Raw genomic sequence first — 23627 nt, 5'->3', positions numbered from 1 at the left:
CAACAATCACAATATATTCTACATGTTTGTTTATTTTTTTTAAAATTAAGAATTAATACTCAGCATCACAGGAATTTGTATTCTAAAGGTTAAGGGTTTTTCTGTGAATAAAATATGTCAAAACAACAACCAAAATAAATGGAATAATTGACTTTTATTTCTAACATTTTTAAATCTGTATGTTTATTTATTCTTCTCCGTTAGTGAAAATCTCAATTAATTTTGGCAGGCTAAAATAAATACAACAAAGTTAAATATCATTAAAAAAAACAACTTTCTGCAGATAATATTTGCGTATTCTGCTTTAGCAGACAAAACTATGAATATTTAAAATTCAAATTGTTTTTAATGTCTGCAAGACAAATGAAATAACCTGTTTTAGTCATAAGATATATTGACATCAAATCATTAATTTGTCACTGGTCATATTTGCACCAATATTTCCTTAAAAATCTCACTGTTTTCAAGTATTTATGACACAGAAATATTTACTTACAAATTTAGTTTGTAATGACTATGGCCAGGTTTGGATTAAGGCTATTAGAGCTAGGCTATTGGAGATTTAATTTTATTGAAAATTATGTTATATCCACCCCACCCCACCCCCCCCCCCCCAGTTTGGTATTAACTAAAGTTCTATGATTAAAAAAACCCTGGTACACTGCTTATTGCACTATGCAGATTAGCAACAAAGAAGGTGGTGATAGAAGGGGTAAAATACATTAAAAAACTGGGCCATAGTTAACACTGATCAAGTTCTAAATTCAAGAAAGGGTCAATATAATAAGGGGCCAAGAGGCGTAAGGTTACAGCCTTGCTAGTCTGTGGTTTCATTTCATTAAATGACTATAGAGATCCATTCTAGTTCCAATATTTTTTATTTCTTAGTGGCAGTAACAAATACATCATAAATGTCTCCAATTCTTCCCTGATTTTCTAAACCCTGAATCCCTGATATTCCCCGATTACAACTACATCAAATTCCCTGCTTGGAATATATTTATAGATTATTTATTATTATTCATTTATTTGCAGAGCCCCATTGTGAATTCTGTATTCGTTACCATACTGATATTTCTTAGTAAGCCTAGAACATCTACAAATTTAAGATTATCACATTTTGGAATTGTTTTTATTTATTAATTTTTTTTGTTTAGCTTTTGCAAGTAAAAGTTTTATCAATCAAAACCAATCTTTAGCGAATTGAATTATGCAGACACCCATACCACTATTGTTTCAATACACTACACAGTCAGACTTAGGAAACAAAAACAATTACACCACAACATTTTCTTTTTGAGCAAAATTGTATGCATCATTTTAAAATTCAGTAACTCGTTGACAAACAGAACAGACTCAAGACGATTTTATATTTAGCCGTGTCAGAACTCGATCAAAATAACCATCACAGTTTTGAAGATTCATCATATCTCAACCACAGGATTGCAGTCCTTTTTTTTCTTAGAGAAATCACATGTTTCCAGCCAATAAAGCATTTTTTTAAATTATTAAATTTGCATAATTATTCATTATTTTTTAATTTTATTTTCTTGCATATAAAATCAGTGTATGTATGTCCAACATGACTTTGATCATCCACATTTTTATGAAAGCTAAGACTGGATTTCACACCCCAAATATTCTGTCTGTATTAAAGAAAGAAGTAGGAGTTAAAATCCAGTTTGGATTACCATACTACTACTACAAACATTTTGGGATGGACCAGAAGCATGACAGCATGTCAGCTTGAAAATGTAATTGATATTATTAAAGATTTTTTTTTTTAATATTTAACATTAACATTTAAAATTATACATCAATTTAATATGTAATTTTAAATGTTAAAACAAAATCTATTACCTGGAAACATGCTACAATGGCTGCAAATCATGTGTACAAAACATTTAAAAAACTTAACAGAACTTTGTTATTTTGTTATAACCATCTTCCTCATTTCGACTACCAACCCAGATCGCAGGCTTTGTTTAACTGACACGCGTCCACCCACATTACAAAACAGGAGGACAGATGATATGTGAATTTGACAACGAGTCTCCATAACAATCCGAGAAGACCCAATTAATGACAGATGATGACGTTGTGGATTACACATAATTTAACATTTGTGGACAATATGCAAATGCGGATAATGGAAAACTGTAAATAATATACACACAATTTGTTTTAGTAAATAATTCAATTGCACAGATATGTACAAAATGGAAGTATAAGTAAGAGTAAAATAAAATTAAAAAATCCCCTTGTATTATATATATAAAAATAACTCTAATGAACTTATTTGACACAAAAATTTATGAAAATAAAATACAGAAAACAAAAGTACATTAAAAAAAACAATTTCTTAAAAATAATTTTACAAGCTACAAAAAGGAACAAAAAATATAGACCTCATTGTGGGGATATAAAATATTTCATTTCAACAGGACACATGCATGCTATGAAATATATAACAGTGAAAACAACATATCACATATACCATACAAAAAAGGTTGTGTACACCTATCAGTTAACTTTCATTTATTCTATATTCCTCTTTTAATATCACCAATTTTCTTTTATTCATATACTGTATAACAACCAGTGTGCTCCAACTTTTCTGATACCAACTTGGCGCAATGCAATGGCTGAACAGGAAAACATCCAATTGTTAGCATGTAGCTCCTGGGGCAAAGGTGGGGATGGGGATGAGGGAGACAGCCTTACTTAAAACTTTTTAAAAATGGTATACCTGTAAATAGCCGATGTTATGAAACAAATTATCTATAATATAATATAAACATAATGTATGTGAGAATTGTTGAGATCTGAAGTGAAATACTAGATTCTGTGTTCATAGCAGTATCATATTTGGCAGGGTGAACATGCTTTTGAAAACCACGAGAATGCATGGTGACAAGTGATGCCAGCATAGCAAGGCACCAACCTGGTTACAGATCAGGGCCCTGTTCCAAGAAGCGATCTTAGGGCTAAGATCACCTTAAGTGCATGCTCCAACCATAAGTGCATACGGTAGTTACGCACTTAAGGTGATCTTAACACTAAGATCGCTTCATGGAAAGGGGCTCAGGAGAATACCGATGGTAACATACATGCACTGAATACAAAAAACATTTTCTTCTTACTGTTCCAAGGAATGTTTATGTTATTCTTAATTAGAATGATTTGCAATATTTCATTTCAATAATAAAATCATTATAAAATGTTTTGTAAAATAAAAGAAGACATATTCCAAGAACAGTCATATTTTAAATCTGCAATGAAAGAAACTCAAGTGAGATAACTCCGGTGACATATTTGCAGTCAATATATATTAAATGGCCGATTCTTCTCACAGCTTATGTTAAAGGGAGATAATTCATGTTCAGTTCACCATTACACTATACAATTCACACAATAAACTTACTGAATTTGTTTTTGCATGGACACTGTATGAAACCTTGTCGATAATACACAAAGAAAAAAGAGAAAAGAAAATGACTTACTTACAATGATGTTCATTCATACGTGTTTGTGTTTTGTCTGTTACTTTTGTACAAATGTTTACACAGTATCTTTTGAAAAAATTCCAATTTATTTTAATCCAGTATCATAATACAATCATATGGAGAAGGCCTAGTAAATTGTATAACTTGTACCTAATCCATTTGCTTTTTTCCATTTATTCCAGTAGTATCAGAATACATGAAAACTCGGTGAAAAGAAACTTGACAAAGCCTTAAATGGATATTTCTCCTTCACAATTACTATACAGAACAAAACAATGTTATGTAATTACAATATTAATGATGAACAATTCTAAACCAAGTGTGATAATATTAATAAATATGAACAGAAATATCAGTAACAGTCAACAGATAGGTAAAATAACCTTTGTATATAGTAAGAATCAACAAGAACACGAAAAGCAGTATTGTCCCCCAACAACAAGCAAATCCCAAACAAATAAATACTGCCAAACAGGAATGGACGAGCTACACACACACACACACACACACATTAAACGTCCAGTCTTAGGAGACAAGACTATCAAACGATCATCAGTTATTTTCCACCTTAGAAACCAGAGCACCAGAATTCATGATTATAAAGCTTTAATAATAATAATGATGGAGAGTTGTAGACCGATCTCATTCCTGGACACCAAGGATGTATGTATGCATCTAAGGACTAAACAAAGAATCGGTACTCGTGGTTTAATCCTTCTCTTATCTCTTATATACAGAACTGCATATTAGTATGGTATTAAAATTTAGTTAATCCTAGTCTTATATACAGAACTGCATATTAGTATGGTGTTAAAATTTACACTTACAAGTCTTTAGCTTGAAACTTTGGCAGACTCTAAATGCTTTTGGGCATTTCCACAGTGACTGATGACACATTTAAAGCTAGTTTTAAATGAGAAATACCTGAATTCTGATTGCTACTGTATCCAAATACGTCTTGTTGAGTACTAGATCCTCTATCAGATGACCATATGCTACTTAATGCCATAATAAAAATCATCAGACTCCCTTAAGTAGTTTTTGGTAGCCATTTAACTGATCGTTTTTGTCGAATGTGCAAGTTGAATCCAGTGCTCAACAGACAAACCTGTTGACAAGGGCCTCACAAATGAGTCACACATGCCCTTTCTGCTATTTTTATGTATATGGTAGATTATAATTTAAACTTGTGCCATTCACACTAGCTCCTTTAAAGTCTAAACATTTCTCCTCCAAAATGCTATGGGGATGATCCACAATGGAGTTTGAACTAACCCAGGTCCTTCAATACAATTAAAGCATGAGCAGAAGTTATTTTGAACTAACCCAGATCCTTCAATACAATTAACGCATGGTCAGAAGTTATTTTGAACTAACCCAGGTCCTTCAATACAATTAAAGCATGGTCGGAAGATATTTTGAACTAACCCAGATCCTTCAATACAATTAAAGCATGGTCAAAAGTTATTTTGAACAAAACTGAAAACTGGCAAATTTACCACCAGGAACAATGCTCTTATGGAGGTGTGCATCAATAGTTAAGGATAATAAGGATCTTTAAATGTCAGTAACATAAAAACAACAACAATTAATGCCAGGCACCAGGCCTGGACATCAGGTTCAATTACAAACAAAGGTATGCATAGCTAAAAAACAAAAAAGGTAAAAAAAAAACAAAAACAACAACAACAAACAGATAGAAAGAAAAAACAAAAAGCCTTCAGTGAAATATCAAATAAACCCGAAATACTTGAATTTAAACATGCAAAGATCTACTAATACAACAAAGAAACCAGTTTCAAACCCTCAAAATATAATATCATAATGATAAAACAGCTACCTATCTTCTACAGGCTTCTAGGCTTCTACTTCACATGGAAAGTTACTGCTGTCAACAATCTTGTCCTTTCCACTCTAAATTCTAATGACATGCATATATCAATTTAATGTTCAGGCACGTCTGTCCCAAATGCAACTGGGCTCGGGACATATTATTTGTCTGGATTTCTAGCTTATTTAATATGGAAAGTCATTGCAGTCAATTTAGGGTTTAGATTCCAAGCATATTTAATATGGAAAGTAATTTTTCCTCATCTATTTATTCTAGATTCTCATTATATTTGATTATATTGCTGCCAATTTAATACAGGTACATAATTAAATTTTCATTACATTCATTACAATATAATGTGATCCCTTTCATCCAGACGTAGCAACGGGAATTTTTTCAATTCTCGATGAACGAAAAAATTACGTTGTCAGGGAATGTCGTATCTGAGGACGTCATTTTATATGGGCCAGTTGTCTTATTGAGCGTTATTGTTTTAAACATGCTTTTCTTTCCACTGAACATTAATAAAATGGTTTCCAACAGCATTATGAAAAACAGCATATTAATCACATTACGTAATTGTACTGTGAACACGTCTACAGTGATTCCGTGACTACGTAATACAGCTATTAATATTCCTTGGAGTATCTTGTACTGAGATATGGTTTTAAACGTGATAATGGTCACACGGTTTTTGTCAGATACCTGCACACTGGTAACTGTGATCCTAAGAAACATGTCCAACATTCTTCATACTGCTTGTTTTTAATCACCATTCTTCTTTTTCTTGGCTCTTTTGCATTGATACGTGCACACAAAACATTTTTAAAATCTCTGTGGTTGTTAAAGAGAATATTGAGAAATAAGACAAGAAAAACAATTGTTGTCAGCAATCTCATTCCATACCAATCTAGCATGTTACAAGCTATCTATCGACTATATCGTGTGTATGATCCAGTCCTTCCAAAATGTCTCAAGCTGCAAGCAACACTATCTATAAGTAATACATTCTAAACAAATATTATACATTTATCACATGGTGATGTTTCGGAAACTCCCGAAAAACTAAGATTTCATTTATCATATGGAATGCACAAACTGTATCCAATATGACCCTCAAGTTAGAAGTAATGCTACTAGAGGTCTCTAGTAATGGTACTGAGAACCAACCCTGCATAGTGACAATATCAAATTTATAAACAGGTACATACAATCAAGCAGACTTTAACAAAAACCTATCAACATAAACATCGTAGAAATAATTTGTAATATACATTTCAGGTTATACTTTAAAAAAAAAAATTCTAAGCACCTTAGTTTGAAAGTAGCTTTCAACATCAGGGCCCGTGCTTTTAATTTAAAACTTAAAGTCTAGACTTTAACGTAATGCTATTTGAATGGCATTACCATGACGTTAAAGTCTGGACTTTATTAAAGTCTAGACTTTAATGTTTATAAGCACGGGGCCTGGTATCTTATATTTAATATACTAGTAATCTTCTTTTTTTGTTGCCCATGATATAAAAAGTACTTTCTAAACCTTTATCAACATTTTGCTAATCAAACCCACATTACATTTAAATAATAACAAAAATGAATACTGCTGCTTGAAAGTTAATTTCATATTTGTTTTAAAACACTTTTCCCCACGGATATCCCAAGCTGTCTAGTCGTTCAGCTTTTCAACGAGAAACAGCCAGCACTATAACGGCACGACGACCTTGACGTAGTTGACAGGGAAGTAGCCGACGGCACCGTGAATGGAACCCTCATACCAGTTCTCGTCAATCTGGTTGGTCAGAGTTATCATGTCGCCCTCACTGAAGCCGAGTTCTCCGTCGTTCTCGGGAACAAAGTCGTACAGCGCCTCCGCACACGCCTCTTTCTTGTGAGCTGTTGCTGAAAGAAAGAAAGAAAGAAATGTTTTATTTAATGACGCACTCAACACATTTTATTTACGGCTATATGGCGTCAGACATATGGTTAAGGACCATACAGATATTGAAAAAAAACATACAATGGAAAATTTTTTCAATATAGTGCACAGCAAAACGTGCCACAGAGAATTAAAAATTCCACAGCAATCTCTACAGCATTGTTGACTACTGTGGGCAATTGTAGGGTTTGCATTTCAAAGAAACAAAAAAAAAGAAAAAAAAGAGAGAAAAAAAAAGTAGAAAGGAAATAAATTAAACAAATAATCTGAGTGTCATTATGGGAAACTTAAAGAAAAAACTATATATAAGGTGATGAATAAGGGCTCCCCAACACTGACATCACCTACTGGTATGTTTTCAGAAATAATAAACAATTGAAAAAAAGAAAAAAAAGAAAAAGAAAAAAAAAAGGAGGACAATTATCATTATCCCACTTTCTTAAAAGCATATTAAAAATGTTAATTTTATAAGGTGTTTTTTTACTGACATTGCTTTTGACACTAAACCCTTTCCCTTCGGACTACACATTGTAAACTTGTAAATATGTTGAAAAAGAAATAGCCCCACAATATTTTATATCCATATTCTTTCTTTCTTTCTCCTCAAAACTTCTCAACAACCTACACTATTCTAAATAATGCAATACTATACACACCAACCTGTATTAAGAACCTGATCAAGTATCAGCCTACTATTATCTCAAATTATTTAACACCATAAACTACAATTGACCTGTATTAAAGGCACTGTGCTGTGTTTGTAGCCACTAAAATAAACCAGTGCACTGATATCTGGCTAGTGCCAACATTTTATAATGATTACAGTTCTTCTTGAAAACAATTTGGTTTGTACTAACATACCATTTTAGTTGAGTCATTAGGAAATGTTCTTTTTCTCTTTTAATAAACTTGAAAACAATTTACAGAAGAAAGAAGACCCTCTCATCCCTCTCCCAATCTCCCCCAAATACAACAAATAAGAATAATAATATTTAAAAAAAAAAAAAAAAAAAAAAAATATATATATAATAATAAAAAACCATGATGAAACCCAAAGGTATTGTTCGTGAAAAACTATGTAGGTAAATTGGATTGAATGTTTTTAAATTTTAATAACCAGGTTAAAGAAAGCAACATATTTCTGAATCTGGCCTAGCAGGGTACAAGCATTTAACACTTTAGCAGGCTCTCTATATGGGCAAAACTTGTTTCAGGCTTGAATCCAGCCTTTACATTTCTACAGGTATAATAAACATGACGCCCCAAGAAACAAACTGCATCAACTTTGGACTATTATTAACCAAAGGTGACAAGATGTAGTCATACTTATGTTATCTAGTTGTATCAAGTGATCATATTATGTTATAAGGTTTCATCTATACATACTTCTATTTCTGCAACTACACCTACACAACATGCACTAAATGTTGCTAACTACATATTACATGGATGGCAAATGCCCACACAGCTTACTACTACTGTCTGCCTAGAACACATACAATGTGGCACTTCAGATACCTATACCAATGCAGAGAACTACAACTATATTGCCTGTCACTTATACCACACTGGGGCTAATACTAGTACGTACTAATTCAGACAAAACTATTTTAAAAAATCTACAACAAAACTACTATAGATTTGTCTGTGAACTATCACACAGAATGCAAAGGAAGCCGATATATCCCAGTGTCATGCATTGTCAACTACATGCAGTATGGGTCACCTCTTCCAGTTTACGACAACGTGTGTACGTACAACATACAGTCTCTAAGACTAAGGTACAAAATGTAAACATGATGTTTAATTTGAACGGCAGCCATCTGGGATTGCTGACAAAATGTACATTTGTTTTTACAGTCTAGAGATGTTTCAAGTACAGTCTTGAATATGTGTATTTTAATAATATTTACTGGACATTAAATTAAAAAAGATAATAACAATAAAATGTACACATTTATTCAGCAACCTATGGTATTTGTTCAAATTACATGTAATTCAGTCAGAGCTGTTCCAAATAATGCTGGGAGGGCTAAAAAAAAAACCACAACCCCACCCCCCTACTTTTTTAAATCTTCCCTACCCCCAATCCTCTGTCCAATGGTTCAGCTGAAATTTGCATAAAATCAGACTCCATTTAATTAATTTTTAAATGTGATACCCAATTTAAAAATAACAGCTGAACTGATTTTTAAAAAGCTCAAAGCTGTATGTACTTAATTTTTTTTTTAATGTTTCAGCATTTTAGATCAAATCCGGTTTACTTTGTGAAAACTGTTACATGCAAAATAGCTGAGATCCTTTACCCTTTTTACCCCCCAAACACCATAACCCCGGTAATCAGAAATGGAACAGCCCTGATATAATTCTACCAGAGTCTCAGATCTCACCTTCAACATCCTCTACAGCATAAAATCCTTCGTATCCTGCCGCAAGGGGAGACAAAGCAAGGGTGGTCATAGGCAAGTAACATCATTTATAATCATATGAACAACATGCTTCATAGGTCACAGGCAAGGAGTATTATTTATAATGATATATAAAACATGCCTAATAGATCACAGGAAAGTAGTATCATTTTTAATCATATATACAACATGCTTCATAGATCATAGGCAAGTACATGTAATATCATTCACAATCATATATATACACAACATGCTTCATAGGTAGAACCAATTTTCAATCAACTATGACATGCTTCAATGAGTCAAAATCAAGCACAACTGAAACCAGGATTAAAAAACATCAAATTTGGTTCAGCCCAGAGTTCAAAACATCAAACTTGGTTCAGCCCAGAGTTCAAAACATCAAACTTGGTTCAGCCCAGAGCTCAAAACATCAAAATTGGTTCACCCAGGGCTCAAAACATCAAACTTGGTTCAGCCCAGAGCTCAAAACATCAAACTTGGTTCAGCCCAGGGCTCAAAACATCAAACTTGGTTCAGCCCAGGGCTCAAAACATCAAACTTGGTTCACCCAGGGCTCAAAACATCAAACTTGGTTCAGCCCAGAGCTCAAAACATCAAACTTGGTTCAGCCCAGAGCTCAAAACATCAAACTTGGTTCAGCCCAGGGCTCAAAACATCAAACTTGGTTCAGCCCAGGGCTCAAAACATCAAAATTGGTTCAGCCCAGGGCTCAAAACATCAAACTTGGTTCAGCCCAGGGCTCAAAACATCAAACTTGGTTCAGCCCAGGGCTTAAAACATCAAACTTGGTTCACCCAGGGCTCAAAACATCAAACTTGGTTCAGCCCAGAGCTCAAAACATCAAACTTGGTTCAGCCCAGAGCTCAAAACATCAAACTTGGTTCAGCCCAGGGCTCAAAACATCAAACTTGGTTCAGCCCAGAGCTCAAAACATCAAAATTGGTTCAGCCCAGGGCTCAAAACATCAGACTTGGTTCAGCCCAGGGCTCAAAACATCAAACACTAAGGAATCCAAGGGTCAAAAACATCAAACATAATTGAACCCAGGATTCAATAACATCAAACTTGGTTTAACTCAGGGGTCAAAACATTAAAGACTATTGAATCAAAGTTGAAGCCAGGATTACAAAAAAACATCAAACATGTTTGAACCCAGGGATTAAACCATCAAACACCCTTAAACCCAGGACTAAAAAACACCAAACTCAACTGAACCCAGAGTTCAAAACATCAAACACCATTGAACCCTGAGGTCAAATCTTCAAATCTGAATCCACTATAGGAAACATATTCCTGCACTGAAATCCCACCTACCTTTGTTGTTAGCTATACAGTTAAATCGTACATGTCGAATACCTTGCAATGTAGAAATATCACCGTAAACATTGTATAACATTGTTTAACAAGACAGCAAAACATATCTCCATCTATTTAGTTAAAATTAAAGGGGCATTCTCATTATGCAATTAAGACACACCGACTTGTTGCATGCAATCAAATTGTACTGTGAGAACACCTAAATCAGAACAACTTTAGTCTTGTATGTTCCGATATTTGTAGGGCCAACAAACGGCATCCGACAAGTCAGTGTGACAAATTGCAAAATGATAACGCCACTTTACACTATCATATGAAATTTAAAGTAAGTAAAATGCTTAATTTGGGTGGATCTTGAATTGTTTTTATCACCTACTAATTACCATGTTTGTTAAAGTTTTCCTTTACTTTTACCTTTATCAATAATCATACAATTTTAATAATCTGATGAAAAGTGTATTAACTATATTTATATTTATAATTACTGTAAATGATAACTCACTGACATTATTCTGGGCTTTAAAAAAAACCCCAAATGTCATACTTTACTTCACATTGTTATTTATTTGAACAGATCCATCCCTATCCCTTCCTGTCTTGTTCATTAAGTATGAATAACCAAACTGCTTGAAGCACTGTATGAATGGCATGGTGCATTAGCGCAAAACCATTCATACGTGTGTAAAATGGTTCTGTGGTGAATACGTCCACAAACATAAAACATTTCATGTTCAACTTTCATCATTCCAAGCATACAACTATTGCAATCAATACAGAATACTATGAAATAACAATTAAAATCTTTCTTCAGGAAATTAATATATGGAATAAGGGAAATCCTCTGTTTCCGTCAATAGCTGGACGATGGAATTCTCACATTCGGTCAGATTTTAATATAATTAATGATTGTCGATTATTTCTTTTATGTTCATCCCCAAACATTTTTTTATTCATGCCCAGATGAACGTAAAAGAAATAATAGACAATACTTATAATTAAACTTAAAATATACTTACTAATAATAACGCTAAAGGTTCATACTTTATTTTGAATTATTCTTTTGGTTAAAAAACAATAACACTCAATAAGACACTCAATAAGACAAAAATATGTATATAAAGTGACGTCGTCAGATATGACATTCCCTGACGATGTAAGTTTACGCTCATAGAGATATGAACAACCTCGCGTTGCTACCACTGGACCAGTGAGAGGACATTATATTGTAATTAATGTAACAGAAATTTAATTATACAGTTTTAAACCAGTAACAACATTTACGAACTGAACATTAACAGACAATGTAAACAGTTCCTTTATCAATCTAAATAAAAAAAAAAAAAAAACCCACATCAAATATCAAATGTAAATGAAATGATACCTTTGAAGTTAGTTTCATGCAGTCTCACTATAGAAATACAACTGCAACGATCATTACAAGATTATATCAAACACATACAGATAATGCACTAGATGCAAGTAACTGATGCCAGACATATTCAAAACATTTCATCGCTAGAACTATGGAGAAAAATGCACAGGTCAGGGCTCGAAATAGGAAGTAAAATCTGGCCTGCTGGAAATAATACAGCACGGGGTGAGTGGAGGGTTTGCGACAGCGTGTGAAAAGTTAGGACCTCTGACATGTAATTGAGAGCATTATAAAATCAGAATGTAACAGTCACGAGCTCAGCCTCAGCTAAATAAAATATGAGATGATCGTACATACAACTGTTTCTTGAAAAATTACCTGTAATTTTGGTGTAATTTAGCAGTTGAAATTAGTTTTTTCCCACCTCCTAGGTCTAAAAATGGACTGTTTTTTGCAGACTGCTATTTCAAGCCCAGAAAGATGCAAATATTACAAGCAAATTCTCCTACTGCTCTAATATCGCCTTACCAGTTTGGTTGTTAGATGTCTGGTTATACGACGACCCTCCTCCAATACTGTAACTTCCCGTTTTGCCAAAGTCCTCTTCGTCATTACCATCAAACATGGGCGACTCACTTCTCCGGAATGAGGCCACCCGTTTTGGTACGTGTTCACTCCTTGGCCGACTTGCGGCTTCATTTCGTCTGTACAACAAAAACACACAGTTAGTTCTCACGAAGAACACCCCATCCAATTCATTCCAATTCAATTTATTGTACCAAAGTTTGTTTGTGTGTTATGTTTAACGACACCACTAAAGCACATTGATTTATTAATAATCAGCTATTAGATGTCAAACATTTGCTAATTCTGACAGTGTTAGAAATGAAACCTACAACATTTTTCCATTAGTAGCAAGTGATCTTTTTTATTATCCATATGGTTCAACACAATAAAGTTAATAATAATCATATGAAGCACACGTGTAATAACAAGTGTAATGACGTAATTTTGGGAAGCGATGTCAAACCATGATGTTGCTTCTCCAGTCCTAGCTCAGAGTGTGCATTTGAAATATGATGTCATTTCGTTGTCTCCTTCTAGTTGTGGCTAAAACATTTTTAGGTGGGTCTTGTTATTCATAAAGAAAACAACAATAATAATATGTATAATAAAGAAATTATTACACTCGTGTGTGAGTCGTACTGATTTTACGAAACTCGTGTCAAGATTCATGTATTACCCTCGCTCTCGCTCGGGCAATACAAAAATCCTGACACTCATTTCGTAAAATCAGTACGACACACAAGGTCATATAATAATCTCTATATATGCACCATCCAACAGACAGGATAGCACATACCATGGCCTTTGATATACCAGTTATGGTGCACCGACTGGAATGAAAAATAACCCAATGGGACTTCCAACGGAGGTCGATCCTAGACTGACTGCACATCAGGTGAGCACTTTAACACTGGACTATGTCTCGCCCCTTATTGTATCAATACATCCCTTTGGAACAACATACAATACAGATAAATCATACAACATAGTGATTTCCATAGAAGCTTGGCAAGGCACTTTTGGGGCCTTTTCATCATTTTCAGAGCACTTGTTTTTCATTAAAAATACACAAAAATTAATTGAAATAAACATGAATGTAATTTATGTGCTTGGTTTAGTAAATGAATGGCAAAAGATATAAAAGGCATATTTTATTAATTAATAATACCTTTTTGGGTGTTTTATAAAGGCAATTTTAGAATTAGTGAAAAAGGCTTGTTTAATCTCAGGGCAGCATGGTGCTGATTAAGGCAAGATGGTGCTAGACTACTGAGGCATGGTGCTGCACCATGCTAAAACAACACTACAACATAAACACTGCATTAGAAAAAGGTAAAAATACATATACAATAACAAATAACTTTAGGTATCATATGTACACATAAATAACAAAAGAAATGTTATTAATATGATGAAGAAGCAACAGTTTTGTTGTCAAGTTATTTTATCATCACGGTGTAAATGCTGATGATGTTGGCTGAAATTTTACTGAAAGCTGTCTCAGCTGGAGTCTTTTTCCACTTTGATATTAAGATGGCGATATAAAATCAAGTACTTAAGATGTGATGATATATTTGGGATAAAAAATAATAATCAAGTAATAAAGGGCATCTACGAACCAAATAGATGTACTAAGCTGACTGTATGGCAATTCATGAGCAAAACTACGCTAACAATATGAGATGAAAGATAAATCATATAGCAATTTATGAGCAAAACTACGCTAACAATACGAGATGAAAGATAAATCATATAGCAATTTATGAGCAAAACTACACTAACAATATGAGATGAAAGATAAATCATATAGCAATTTATGAGCAAAACTACGCTAACAATATGAGATGAAAGATAAATCATATAGCAATTTATGAGCAAAACTACACTAACAATATGAGATGAAAGATAAAAACCCCAAAAACTACCTTGGTAGTATGTGCTAAAGAACTGGAAATTGTAACAGTATAGCCAATGATATGGATGTTAACTAACAAAGAAAGAAAGAAATGTTTTATTTAACGACACACTCAACACATTTTATTGACGGTTATATAGCGTCAGACATATGGTTAAGGACCACACAGATTTACAAAGGAAACCCACTGTCACCACTACATGGGCTACTCTTTTCGATTAGCAGCAAGGGATCTTTTATTTGCGCTTCCCACAGGCAGGATAGCACAAACCATGACCTTTGTTGAACCAGTTATGGATCACTGGTCGGTGCAAGTGGTTTACACCTACCCACTGAGCCTTGCGGAGCACTCACTCAGGGTTTGGAGTCGGTATCTGGATTAAAAATCCCATGCCTCGACTGGGATCCGAACCCAGTACCTACCAGCCTGTAGACCGTCAACTAACAGAAATTTTAGCTGAATCCAAAAAGTATGACAGAACAAGCTTATGAAGAAACCATAAACTGACATATTACTTTTTTCTAATTGGTTCCTGTGCTTGTGAATTGGCTGAATCTGATTATACACACAAGATGAATAACAGGAACAGTAATTTGCCATCTGAATAATGGCTACTGGCAATTTTTCAAGCATTTTTTTTAAATAATAAAATTACAGATTTTGTCATTTTTAGACTTACTTTTCCTCCACCACCTCCAGCAAACTCTCGAGTGCCGTCGCGGCCTGCTTGTGGTAGTCGAGTTGAGCTTCCACGAACGACTGCAGCTGGGCTATGTGTTCCACCTTTGTGTTAAACAGACACGCAAATAAGCAAGAAAAGTAATGAAAAGTTAAGGTTTGTGTTGTTTAAAGAGCACATTGATTTATTAATCATCGGCTATTGGATGTCAAACATTTGATAATTTTTACATAGTCTTAGAGAGGAAACCTGCTACATTTTTTCATTAGTAGCAAGGGATCTTTTATATGCACCATACCACAGACAGAACAGCACATACCACAGCCTTTGACATACCAGTCGTGGAGCACTGTCTGGAATGAGAAATAGCTCAATGGGCCCACCAATGCGCATTGATCCCAGACCAACCACGCATCAAGCGAGCGCTTTACTAATGGGTTATGTCCCGCCTCGAAAAGGAATGATGTCCAAATATATTTTTTCGTCCACAGCTGGTAGGAGCCATTCATGAGTATCCACATTTTCATTAGCCTACAAACCGTATGTCAGGGGTAGCAGGTTAACACCATCATAAGCTTTTATTTTAACAAAACGTAACAGGCCAAACTGAATAGGGCTGAATTTACAAAGCCTGTTTATGTCTTAAACGTGTGTAACTACATAAATTTACAATGCTTAAACACCTGCATCTAAGAAAAACTGACTGTAAATTTGGCCCAAGATGTTTCTAAAAGTATGTTTACAAACGCAACATTTTTCAAGTACACTTCTATAAAGGGTGGTGGGTACAGGGTTTCTGCCAGAGAGTACGAAGGGTAAAATTATGTACCCTAAAATCTTAGAAATTAGTGGATACATATTTTTAATTTTCAGATAAATTATAGTTAGAGGACTGCTGTTTAATATTTGTCAAAGTAAATGAAATGCAGTCTCCAACTTCAAAACATTTTCAAAACCCATATCCATCTGTTAGGGGCACTGTTTTGTTTTTATTACATACCCTCAAATTGTTTTCTAGGAGGGGTTTGGCAATGCTTGTGAAAATGTTGATAATTATGAATGCTCCCCCCCCCCCCCCTTAAATATGCTAATTATGTCTCTTGGTAAATGACAAATTAGAAATGAAACCCACTGTCACCAACCACATGGGCTGCTATTACTGGGAAGCGGTAAACGATGTTTTATATGCATTTGTCCACTTGTGGAGCACTGACTGGAAAGCAAACATATGAGCTTGTCCACTGGAGGGGGTCAATACTATCATGCTATGTATCCAAAATAAATAAATACAAATATACTAAATTAAAAAAATACAAATAAACTCTACATGAGCTGTTGGTGAAGGAAAATAAGTTTATTTCCTTCCAAATTACTGACAAGAGCACCACAAATCAAGCCTTTTGACCATCCATTGGTCTCCTTTACCAAGAATTACAATGGCTCCAAATTATCTAAAGGATTGAATACCAGCTTGTTTTGGATCCATAATTTTAAAATATATTTATATTTAGGACTGCCCGATCTAAATTTGCGTTACAAATTGTTAGTTGTTTGCTGTATATTAAATATTGTTTGGGAAAATAACGCACAAAATTATTTATTGTAAAGTCCTTTTTCCCTGTTTGTTTAAATATCAAAATTGCCCCAGTAATTGTTCTGTCCCAGGTTGGACTACTGGCATCCGGTGGCCGAACCTGGGATAGACATACTCGAAACCTTCGTGGTATAGGAGCATGTAAATACTTTATTGATTGATTTTGGATCCTCATTTAGACTTACTGTACACCAGTTCTGACCCGTGTTGGGTCCGATTACATGGAAAACACTGTTCGGAACTATTAATAGAAGATCTAGCAATAAGAAAATTTTAATTGATGAGAGACCAACCACTCCATAAAGAATATACCACTATCACCGTGCTCAACCTATACATAATATATTATATAAACTATTTAAAAAGTAATACAAATGTACAAGAAGTTGATTATGTGTTTTTACCATGCCGATGAAAGCAAAAAACCTCAAACCTCATTTTCGAGAAGATTGTTCATAGCAGTCTCTGTTAAACATTTAGTTTCTTCAAATTTGTCCTCCGCTACACGAAGTTCCTCTTCTGTGACGGTAGAGCCTGACAGCAGAAACAATCAAAGTGAAAATATATATATAAAAACACACTTGTAGAGAACTACAGTGCAATTAAACACAGAACCGTGAGATCTGGTATATGGATAAGCAGCAGATAGATCTTAGCACTTTGTACTGTGACATCAAATACAAAACACTGATGATGACAATGATGATGGTCACGATGATGATGATGATGGTGATGATGATGATGACAATGATGATTGTGATGATAATCATAACAATGACAATATTGATGATGATGGTAATGACGATGATGATGGCAGTGGTGGTAATGATAATGATGATTGTGATAACTGTGGTTTCAAATTTCACTTTATAAATACAAAAAAATATAATAATAATAATAAATAAAAAAAATGAAGTAACACAAACTTTTTGACACTCCCATTTTTGACTTTTTATCCGCATGGGTCTTTCACCCCCTTCCCCCACTTCCGTGGGTTATTTGTTTAAGGAAAAGTGATGGAATTTTGAGACGGTCCCTTATACACAAGGTTTACTGATGCATTATGTAAAAGCTGTTCTAGATACAATGATAAATGAGTGGGGGATGGGGGTGGCACCCATTAAATAACACTAAATAATATAGCTATATTTGCATTGTAGTCTCACAACCTTTTAGTTTAAATTAAAAAATGTTTTTTTTTTAAACCACCAACCACCCCCCACCCCCAAAAAACCCCAAAGACCCTAAAACAACCAATATTATAATCCACAAAAGTAAACAACAATATGACCCATTTCTGAAAAACGCTTGTCAGTTTGTTTACCTATGTTACAAATTAAACAACTTTCTAATCAGGAAATAACTGGAATTTAAACATGTATCATAATGAAATATATACATATACAGTAGAATCTCTTGTTGGGTCGAACTCGGAAGGGTCGAATACACCGCAGCGTTCGAACTAAAAACGAAGTCCTGAATTACACTGACATGATGTTGACCGAATGGTTAGGTCGAACTAACCGATGGGTCGAACACATTATCAAGCACCGACAGGGTTCGAGTCAACGGAATTCAACTGTATGTTAAATTACCCATTATTACGGGACATTTATATCCAAATGCAGGTGAAAGAAAAATGATGTCCAGTGTAAAGCTTATCATCCATGTCAAGAATTTCCCATGAAAACAAAGCTTGTAATGATTCCTGTGTGTGTGCGTATGTATGTTGCCATATGAAACATGATATCATCAACTCATGTTACTATATACATGTAATCATGCATGAAATACAATCATGTAAGTACATTGTAATACCAATAAGTTTAATCTGTAAATGAACAAAATATAAAATGTCACTTTCAATACACTCTAACATTTTGTTTTGTTTAACACCACCACTAGAGCACATTGATTAATAAATCATCAGATATTGGATGTCAAACATTTGGTAATTTTGACAGATGAAAGTTTGTTTTGTTTAATAAAACCACTAGAGCATATTGACTTATTAATCAATGGTTATTGGATGTCAAATATTTGGTAATTTTGACGTATAGTCTTAGAGGAAACCTGCTACATTTTTCCATTAGTACCAAGGGATCTTTTATATGCATCATCCCACAGACAGGATAGCACATACCACGGCCTTTGATATACCAGCCATGGTGCACTGCTGGAATAAGAATAAGAAACTTAAAACTATACAACACAGCAATCTGCAAGACACTGAGCTGCATGACAGTGGTTGAAAGTAGTCACACACATCAAGCAGACACCAATAGGGTGACATGGGAGACATTCAAAAACAAAACAAAGGGAAGGTTTGGTTACCAGCACCCCACCCCAACCCCACCCCACCCCTAGCAGCAGCTGCTAAGGGTAAGTTCTGCCAACAGTTTGTTGCTGACGCTTGCTGGACTGAATTTCCACTTTGAGAACGAGTTGAAATAGTTTGCAAATGTTTATTAAAAAACGGCTTGCTAAATGCAGAACCATGTCTAAAAGTACAGTGAAACCTCTCAGAACCGGACCTTCTGTGAACAAGAATTCTCAGAACCGGACCTTCTGTGAACAGGAATTCTCAGAACCGGACCTTCTGTGAACAGGAATTCTCAGAACTGGACCTTCTGTGAACAGAAATTCTCAGAACCAGATCTTCTGTGAACAGAAATTCACTCAACATTGGACATTTTTCATGGACCCTTTTTAAAATCGGTACACAACTTAACCTCTCTAAACCAGATACATTGTGTATCTCTTAAAAACGGACATTTTACTGAGGGTTTAGAGGGGTTTCACTGTATTATACATTTTTGAAGAACTATAACATTTTCTTCCTAGCTGTTAGGATAAGAGAATGGTAAACTGAAATTAGTAAACAAAAACACATACATATTCAATACACACATACATATTCACAATGATATGGAAGTATATTTCAAAACAGAATAATATTTAATTCAAAAAGAAAACAGATATGGTTTTAATGACACACCGACCTACATGGTCTACATAGCAGGGAATGAATGAATGAATGAATGAATGAATGAATGAATGAATGAATGAATGACACTGCAGAGAAGAAACCTGTCATGTAGGCTACTCTTACTGGTTAGACACACAGGATAAGACTTGAACTCTATTTTGAAAAAATGAGGAGCAATCTATGCTTCTCACATTTTAATGTGGAAGCAATTGCTAGAAATTGAGAAGCAGATCGACAATTTGTACTGATGTAAACTCTACTATCATTTTAGGTAAATTTAAACTAATCTTCTTTTTCTTCTTCTATTCTTTCTTCTTTTTTTTTTTCTTTTTTTTTGGAGGGGGTGGGTGGGTGGGTGGGTAGGGGTCATGACAATTAATTTAACAATGGTTGTCCTAGATTACTGTAAAAATTTTGGACTATGTTTAAGATGAAAAAAAAAGGCTGCTTGTTAAACTGATTATTAGAATGCTTATTGTGTTTTGAGTGGAAATTGACTGTCTATTTCATGCCTTGCAGAATAGGACATCCCATTGCAACATAGAACATCCTGTTGCAGAATAGAACATCCCGTTGCAGCATAGGACATCTTTTTGCAGAACAGAACATCCCATTGCAGGATAGGACATCCTATATTTTTAAATTGGTACCAGTAAACTTCCTAAATTTCTGATACTATATAACATATTTTATAACACATCATAGCTGTTCTTGGATTTCACAAAAATAGAAATAAAAGAATACAACAGCATCATAAATGAGGAAACAATATTTGATCAGCCTTTTATATACTAGTATTATTCTAATGTTCACTGAAACACAGATACTAGACATTTCTGAGGGTTTTTCTTTAAAAATAATTTTAAAAAATAAAGATATAGCCACTAAAATAAAGTACAAAAAGTGAAGCCCTGTAGATTTTGTCTACAATGTATTTCATCATTGGCTGAAAAATAAAGGTGGCATTCTTATTGCCCACTTACCTGACATCAACAAACCTGACATCACCAACAAGCACACTGTATTTTGTAGTTCGGTCTAATCAAATGTTAAATATATCACAATCCAGTTCACTGTACCAGCGAATACTTCATCAGTACAGATGGACAGACAGTAGAATGATGAATGGATAAATGGATGGATGGATGGAAGGATGGGTAAATGGATGGATAAATGGATGGATGGATGGAAGGATGGGTGCGTGCATAAATGAATGAACTAATTAATTAATGGATGGATGGATGGGTGAATGGGTGGATAGGTGGTTGGATGGATGGGTGGATGGATGGATGGATGGGTGGATGGATGGAAGGATGCATGGATCGAAGGATGAAAGGATGGGTTGATGGATGGATAGATGAAAATGTTGCAGAGTACTTTACTCAACAAGCTTCTTCTTTTTTTTAACAATAATTTTTAAATAATACATAAAAAGCATCTCCCATCACCATTAAAACTATAACTGCTGAAGACAATGTGATCATCAAAGCAGCAAACATACACACAGGCAGGTATCTTGTCATGCTACACACTGGTATGCTGGTCAAAAGAATTTAGGGAACACAAAATAACCGACATGTTAAAAATGATGTTGCAGACCAATTTTGCAACAGCTTTTTTTGCGCGGCAGCCCTGTTGACTGCTGTTGCAATTCTCAAGGGCTACAGCTGCTGAAGGCAACTCGAATGTCCCAGTCATACATAATAATATTCTTTCATTCTGGTCTTTGTGCAAGTCAGCTCTTGAAATTCAAAACATTTTGCAACAAACAAAATAATAGTATACTACTTATAATAATGTAAACACCCAATAATCAATTTACAAAGCTCTCTTAGGCTCTTTTAAACATCCTTGCATTGATGTAAAAAAAATGTTTTATTTAACGAAGCACTCAACACATTTTATTTACGGCTATATGGCGTCAGACATATGGGTAAAGGACCACACAGATATTGAGAGAGGAAACCCGCTGTCGCCACTTCACGGGCTATTCTTTTCAATTAGCAGCAAGGGATCTTTTATATGCACCATCCCACAGACATGGTAGTACATACCACAGCCTTTGATATACTAGTCATGGTGCACTGGCGGGAACGAAAAATAGCCCAATGGGCCTACCAACGGGGATCGATCCCAGACCGACTGTGAATTGAGCGAGCGCTTTACAACTGGGCTACGTCCTGTCCCTCTCCTTGCATTGATGTTACAAGACTTCTTGCATTGCACTGTGACATCACAAAGCTGCGAGACTTTAGTGAATTAGACCATGCATTTTCAACAGCTGACAAGATGATTACAATACCACCCTATCCAAGCATTATGTACAATGTCCTAAAACCTTGCATTACAACCACCAGATAGGGCAATCTTGTTAGGCATATTAGGTATAATTATCCAAAATATATCTTCAACAATCTGCACATTGTCTAACATTATGTAACTATAGAATTTAGAAATCTGAGATAAAAACAGATTAATAAAGCAACATCACTTTTCAAACAGTATGGTCTTCAATTGTCAGTATTTTCATCTGCATACCACTGCAGTAAGACAGTAAAACAGCAAAGCATGAAAGGAAGGTAAAATTAAAAATCACACTCGATGACAGGTATTAGAATTCACACCTTGTCCAAATTATTATATGTTCCCTAAATTATTTTTTAGTACATGTATATATAAAGCATGCTATTCAGCAATAATATTCATAATTTCAAAAGCACATTTTTTTTTTTTTTGCAAGACAAACAAAACAACATAAAAGATTTTCATAAATTGAGGTACTTCGCATACCATGAAGATAAATAATGCTTTGCCAATTCCATACTGTTTATAATGTCATGTTTTAAACATTTCAGATGCTACATTAGTCTAAACAAAGGCTCTGTTACAAGCAAAATCTGGCATTTAAACTGGTATGAACTGCTAAAGACACAGCCTGGATTCAGTAACAATCTAGAATAAATTGCTTTCTTCTAATATCAAATATGAATTTTGGAGAAATCATAAAAGTTCACATTCTAACAAACTGGAGCCCAATGATTAAAACAAATAATAATAAAAATGTAAGATTTACATTTCAGTGTGTAAAATGTACATTTCCAAATATAAGATTAAAACAATTATGGCAAATAACTGGTTCCTAATCTTGATTATAATGGCCTAGCTAGAAGCGTCCTACTTCAAGCTCTACAAAAACCTACAGGTGACTTCACCTTTAAATTATAATAGTCCAAGAAACAGAGAATAGAAATTTATTGTTTTAATTTAAGTCTATATGGACTAATAAACCAAAGGCCTCCATCTCCTTCAACTCTGTACCTTTATTTGTTCATTACCTCAAAAACACCACAAAGTAAAAGAAAATGTTTCTTTTGTCTAACACCAGCACTAGAGCAAATTGATTAATTAATCATCAGCTATTGGATATCAAACATTTAGTAATCATGACACATACTATACAGTCTTAGAAAGGAAACTCGCTAAATTTT

The 23627-nt window shown here is 34.4% G+C and overlaps 1 protein-coding gene across 2 annotated transcripts in view; it reads right to left on the bottom strand.

Moving 5' to 3' along the window:
* Positions 1–1351: 1351 nt before the first annotated feature.
* Positions 1352–23627, bottom strand: part of LOC121384344 (endophilin-A2-like) — an 85813-nt gene continuing 63537 nt past the window's right edge. Inside the window, exons 8-12 of one of the 2 annotated variants that reach the window (XM_041514703.1) lie at positions 17584–17684; positions 15557–15660; positions 12923–13098; positions 9664–9699; positions 1352–7236 (exon numbers count right to left, since the gene is read on the bottom strand). In XM_041514703.1, coding sequence (XP_041370637.1) covers positions 7040–7236; positions 9664–9699; positions 12923–13098; positions 15557–15660; positions 17584–17684 — 614 coding nt within the window. In that variant the 3' untranslated portion in view covers positions 1352–7039. The remainder of the gene's footprint in view (positions 7237–9663; positions 9700–12922; positions 13099–15556; positions 15661–17583; positions 17685–23627) is intronic. The other variant, XM_041514711.1, reaches the window with a different exon arrangement.

The sequence above is a fragment of the Gigantopelta aegis genome, chromosome 2, assembly GCF_016097555.1.
Source record: "Gigantopelta aegis isolate Gae_Host chromosome 2, Gae_host_genome, whole genome shotgun sequence".
Taxonomy (NCBI): domain Eukaryota; kingdom Metazoa; phylum Mollusca; class Gastropoda; order Neomphalida; family Peltospiridae; genus Gigantopelta; species Gigantopelta aegis.
Note: the sequence above shows the minus strand (reverse complement) of the source record. Positions and strands in the feature narration are given on the sequence as shown.